The sequence below is a fragment of the Ruditapes philippinarum genome, unplaced genomic scaffold (assembly GCF_026571515.1).
Source record: "Ruditapes philippinarum isolate M1 unplaced genomic scaffold, ASM2657151v2 ctg13612_1_1_1_1, whole genome shotgun sequence".
Lineage (NCBI taxonomy): Eukaryota > Metazoa > Mollusca > Bivalvia > Venerida > Veneridae > Ruditapes > Ruditapes philippinarum.
The window spans coordinates 22-5,696 of NW_026862441.1; the positions used below are offsets into that span (position 1 = coordinate 22).

At 34.5% G+C, this 5,675-nt stretch overlaps 1 protein-coding gene across 2 annotated transcripts; it reads left to right on the plus strand.

Annotated features, from left to right (window-relative positions):
- The first annotated feature begins 1,624 nt into the window (after positions 1-1,624).
- LOC132719080 (methionine-R-sulfoxide reductase B3, mitochondrial-like) lies at positions 1,625-5,351 on the plus strand. Of its 2 annotated transcripts, none has more exons than XM_060702825.1 (3): positions 1,625-1,865; positions 2,644-2,816; positions 4,914-5,351. In XM_060702825.1, exons 1-3 carry the CDS (start codon positions 1,663-1,665, stop codon positions 5,051-5,053), a joined length of 516 nt encoding a protein of 171 aa, XP_060558808.1. In that variant the 5' UTR covers positions 1,625-1,662; the 3' UTR covers positions 5,054-5,351. The 2 variants fall into 2 exon arrangements, with proteins under 2 accessions (XP_060558808.1, XP_060558807.1); XM_060702824.1 differs by lacking the exon at positions 4,914-5,351 and adding an exon at positions 3,355-3,550 and having other exon boundaries at positions 1,626-1,865.
- Positions 5,352-5,675: the final 324 nt, after the last annotated feature.

Here is a 5,675-nt window from a genome sequence, read left to right on the forward strand (position 1 = left end):
CATGACCAGTAATACTTTAATAACCCTTTTTAATTGTTTGATCACTGGGGTCAGACGTCATGCATAATAACCCTTATCACATGATAATTGGCTGCTGATAGGGGGCATACATGTTTTTTTCAAACATATCTTGTTTACAATTGCTCTGTAACTAGTCCCTAAAAAAATATGAACGTCGCTTTGAGATATTTTTGCTTCTGTGCAAAGCAAAGTCATATCAAAATTCAAACTACAAAATCCATAGCACGTTCCACCAGAAAATCAGGCTGATCAAAAAAAACAAGACAGCGTGTATTTACATTAATTTTGACTTTTTTATGAACAAAACTAAAAGATATATACCTTTGGAACAAAAAGCGTAACTGTCACATAAAAAATATGATTAAATCCGTTCATGTATTTAAAAATTATACAGCCGATAAACAGGCAGCCATACAGTGCATGAAATCTGATTGGCTAATTCAAATGCAAGCGTTTAACTGAGTCAGAAGATTCTAACAGACTATTTTTTTAACGAAATAATTGCCCATGCATCGTAAGCATGTTCGAATATATTTTTTCGTTCAAAAATTTGGAATCTATCTGTAAAGTACGTTACTTAACCAGTATGGCCAATAGACAAAAATAGATTGATGTTTATATTTTATTTTAAATTGATAAGTACATTGTTTGAGAGTTTTTATTTATGATTAAGCATGAAATTGAAAGAAAAAAAGATAAGCTTTTGAATAAAGCTTGAAAGACAAAATAATAGACATTTTTTTATGATTCTATGCGTTGATGAGCAATAACTATTAGACGTCAACAAAAACTATAACAAGCCTGTAACCTCTAATATATTGGACTACTCTGTAACTGTGAAATTCGAGAACGAATTTCAATATAGCTGAGAAGTATGTCATGGTTCAAAACTGTTCACTATTTAGGAGAGAGGATGTGTAAGCTGCCAGATAGCTCGGCTGGTAGAGCCGCGGTAAGGAAATCCAAGGGTCCCGGGTTCGAGTCCTAGTCAGACAGCACATTTTTCTCACCCTGTAGCAAAGGCCAAGCCTCAAAGTGAGCTCTTTGTCAGAAATTAATATAAGCCATCGGCAGCTACACATTTTATGCCCTCAAAACACTTAAAATTTGCACACATTCACTTAAAACAATATTTTACATTTACTGTTTTAATATATGTATTCTAGGCTAAGTGAGGGTCCATCCGCCCTTTCAGGCACTGAGAGTACAGATCCCAGACATGTCACCATTCATGTCCTTAAATGTTTATATCAACCAAAAGGTGACCTATAAATTTTAAATTCAGTATTTCACTAAATGATACTAAATATGTATGCAAGTCGATTTTTGTGATGATGAGCTTGACTGACTGATAAGATTATGCAACTCAGACTGATCCCTGTCACATATTTTCCGTGTTCATGTCCGACATGCACGAGCATTCTTTACAGGCGAATTTGGAATGAAATTTTACCCAAACATGGCAGTCAGTTAGTAGAATGACGGAAAAGTGTTTCTTGGGTTCCAGGTTTAAGTCCCAGTCAGACTGCAAATTTTTCTCACCCAGTGACACGCTATTTGATATTCTTTCATAATCTCATTGTCTTTATCACAGTAGTATATACATACCTGTATATTGATATTATTTCAGTTGTTTGCTAGATGAAAATTCCTCTTTATCTCATTACCTGGATGAACATCTTGCATCTTGTATCTTCTAAGAAAGAAGAGTCGCCGAGCATCCAGAAGCTGAAAGCAACATGTAAAGACACAGCAACATGTCCTGTCTCCTTCCCCAAGGAGGATCTACAGGACCGACTTACACCTATACAATACAAAGTTACACAGGAAAAAGGGACTGAAAGGTTTTTATTTAACTTATTTTTTAAAATGAAGTTTAATGTTTTTTACCATGCATTCATTCATTTTATTGGGTCAACAAGTTCTATGTTTTGGAGAAAAGATGTTCTTATGGCTAATGCTGTTGCATAAGTAGTCCTTATGTGTATCAAAGATTGAAAATAAGATATTTACAAAGAAAAAGTATTAATTGTTGCTAAGACAATACATTTTTTGTAGCAGTTTTTCAGAAATCGAATTGGCATCAACTTTTACACATCTGGTGCTTTGTATCGCTGCTTAAAATGTAACGCAAAATTATCAGAATATATGTTGGTTGTATCACAATACAGTATTATAATACCAACAATATAAATATGTGATGGTCAAGTCACTGTCTTTTTAGCAAATATCCACTTTACCATAGTTCTATTATACCAGTATTATTTAAACAGTTAAATGAGACATTGGCAAAATGTACTGATCCCTAAACATTGTATAACTATACTGTTTTATGATACATATATATTAGACCCAGTGGTTTTTCGCCTTCTATAACAGAGGCCTATATAAGGCCTCTAATTTTCTTTAAGATATGTGCAATGATAAGTTAATTCTTATAAAGAAACAATAGAAAAGTACCAGTGAGAAATCTTTTCAAGATATTTTTAATAAAACTGAATTTTAGAAAGGAAAATCAATGTTCATATCATTTATAACTTGAATTAATGCATACTGTTGCATGTTTATAATTTCTATTTGCCTCATATTTGATACATAATTATGTAATACTGCAATTTACAGGCCTTTCACAGGACAATATGTGAATCATAAAGATGAGGGGTCGTATCGTTGTGTGGTGTGTGGAAATCGAATTTTCTCATCAGATACCAAGTTCAACTCCCACTCGGGATGGCCTTCCTTCTCAGATGTCCTTGACAAAGAAAGTGTAACCCTGTCTGATGATACTTCACATGGTTTGTTTTATATTGTTTTATATGCTGTACTTCTTCTTTATACTCAATAAAACATCTGTTAGTGGCACTTTCTTTGGCGGATATTTCTTTTATTAAATTTTATATTTCTTTGAATATAATTTAAATTGTGTTCCTTTCCATTTCTTTAAATATAATTTTCACTGTGCTCCTTTCCAGCCCAAAAGGAGGAAGTCTTGAAACCTCATGTTACTGTTCCTCTTTTTTTTTTTTTAAAGTCAATTCGCTTGTTAGTCTGGTCTCCTGATTTGAAAGAAATAATTTGATACTTTCGTATTTGACCTGTATGTATATGACATACCTCTTATCTCAGCTCCAACCTTTGTTCTATCATAAATTCAAGCAGGCAAATACAGCTTAATTGAACTGGGTTGAAGTCTATACCCTGCTCCCTGCCCTGTTGGGTTTGTTATGGCAACAAAATGGCAAGGGATATGATTTTCTATGTCGTATCCATCGAGCGGGAATTAGAGTGGAGATAAAGAAAGTCATGTTGTTAAGTTCTTTGTCCTTGTTGCAGGTATGCAGCGTATTGAAGTTACGTGTGCGAAATGTGGGGCACATCTGGGGCACTTGTTTAATGATGGGCCAGTCCCGACGGGGCATCGTTACTGCATTAATTCTGCTGCACTCAATTTTGAAAACAAACAAACTGACAAAATTAAATTGAAATCAGAATTGTGAAATAATCAGTAGAATAAACTTTACATAAACAGTGTTTTAGTTGCTCAATATTTCTTCATTTTCATTGAATTGTCACTATATTAATTAAAGAAAACACATCTTTTAATGTTTTTTAAAAAATAAAATCATATTAAAGTTCATGAATGCCGTAAGGAGACTATATAACATGTTGTTTAACTTTTAAAATCAGACTAAATGTAGGGCGTCCATAGCCGAGTGGTTAAGGTCATTGACTTCAAATCACTTGCCCCTCACTGCTTTGAATTGCCATAGACTTTGATTTCTTTCTTGTGAGGAAGCTCTCCAGTTAGTTTAGAGAATGTTGGTGGTTCTACACAGGTGCCTGTTTGTGCTTGAAATAATGCATGTATGGGCACACCTGAGGTCTTCCTCCACCAGTAAGCTGGAAAGTCGCCATATGACCTTTATTGTGTTGGTTTGACGTTGAATGCAATCAAACAAACAAAACTGCGTTTTCAATTAATTGATAATTAAAGATTTAAATTACCAAAATTTTAAGATTTTATAATTAGAATTTAGCTTTGACTACTGTTAGTGATAATTATGATTGACACAGCTTCTCTCAAATTAAAGTTAGTGTTTCTTAGTCTAAGTCAACATTAATGAAATAAAATGTCTCTGGGGTGGAGCGGCTCTGCGTGTGGTTATGCGGGCCACTAAATTCATTTAAAGCAGCATGCCTCCATATAGATAAAGTAACTGATTCTAAAATAAAATGCTACAAGAATTTAAGAAACATGAATATTCCAATATTTACTCTTAATACCAGTTTCTGTGTGAAATAACAATTTGAGCGGCTGTTTATGTCCTTTTTCACCGTATTTGATACAGAATCAGTTTACTTGTTTGTATGCTGAATATGTGAAATGGATTCACCCAGCTTTTGACTTTGGATCAGTCCATTCAAAAGTTTAGGGGTTTTGATATCAAAATACAAAAATCGAGATACCAACAGTATAGAGCCTGGTCAGACTACAACAATCATCATCTTAGTGCAGTAATACAATGTAGGTTAACTCTTATTGAATTATGTAAGGAGTTAACAAGTTACTGCACCAAGGTGATGAAATGACTCCGTACTGATTGCAAATGCTAATCTATTGGTTCTTAGAGGTTGATCTAGACCAAGCCAGTAAACATATGGCACAAATATTTGTATAGAATATAGGTTTTGTTTTCTTTTATCATGTCGTTTAGAAGATGTATGGCCTTCAAGCAGATTGTCAAAAGAATTTTTTAACAGCAACAAAAACTTAAACTCTGTGTTTCAACATTTGCAGATCCTAGCTCTTCCCCAACTGAGCAAAATGTTCGGGTCTTTTGAAATTCTTCAAAGAAAGGTGTGAAAAAATGGTTTCTTTTACTATTTTGTAGGAGCGAAACGAGTAGAAGTAAAATGTGCCGACTGCATGGCACATCTCGGTCACTTGTTTGACGATGGACCGAAACCGACCGGTGTACGTTTCTGTGTAAACTCAGCTTCCTTAGACTTCAAAAAAGAGACAACTGTATGACGAAGGTCGTGATGCTGTCAATGAGATTTGTTTGAATATCATAACATTACTGCTGAATATTACAATATTGCCATGGTAACACACACTGTTGTTAGTACATCAAAAAACATTTTTAAAGTTGTTTATTCATATCATATATGGATCAAAGATGAACTATTTTAGTATTGCTTATGTTGCTAATCCATTTTGTAAATAATTGGCAGAAGTATTAAGGTAGGGGTTTAAATAGCTACAGTGGGTTGTTAGCTAAAACTGGTTAGAAAATTCAAGAACCGATATCCGAGGATATTATATAAGAAAGAGCTGAAAGAGTTTTAATTTGATTTTAAACATTACCTTAGTTTTTTAGTCCCCTACCGGTTTACCGGAGGGGACTTTAGGTTTACCCTCTGTCCGTCCATCTGTCAGTCAGTCAGTCCGAGCAGACGAGAGCTACATTATGAGGTTTAGGTTTATGTACAGGCACTCTGTATGGGGTTCATTCCGTAGAGACATGTATTATGTGGTTAAAAATGCTCTTATGGGGTCAAAGGAATAACCCCACAAACACGTCTGCTAAGTATGTCCGTCCGTCAGTCCGTCCGTCCACAAAACTGGATCCCGCGATAACTTGAAAAGTACT

Bases quoted from the DNA above. Each gene is read 5' to 3' on its own strand.
- LOC132719080 (XM_060702824.1), top strand. From the start codon at position 1,663: ATGAAAATTCCTCTTTATCTCATTACCTGGATGAACATCTTGCATCTT. The intron at 1,866-2,643 runs GTTTTTATTTAA...TGCAATTTACAG, and splicing joins CAGGAAAAAGGGACTGAAAG to GCCTTTCACAGGACAATATG. The intron at 2,817-3,354 runs GTTTGTTTTATA...TCCTTGTTGCAG, and splicing joins GTCTGATGATACTTCACATG to GTATGCAGCGTATTGAAGTT.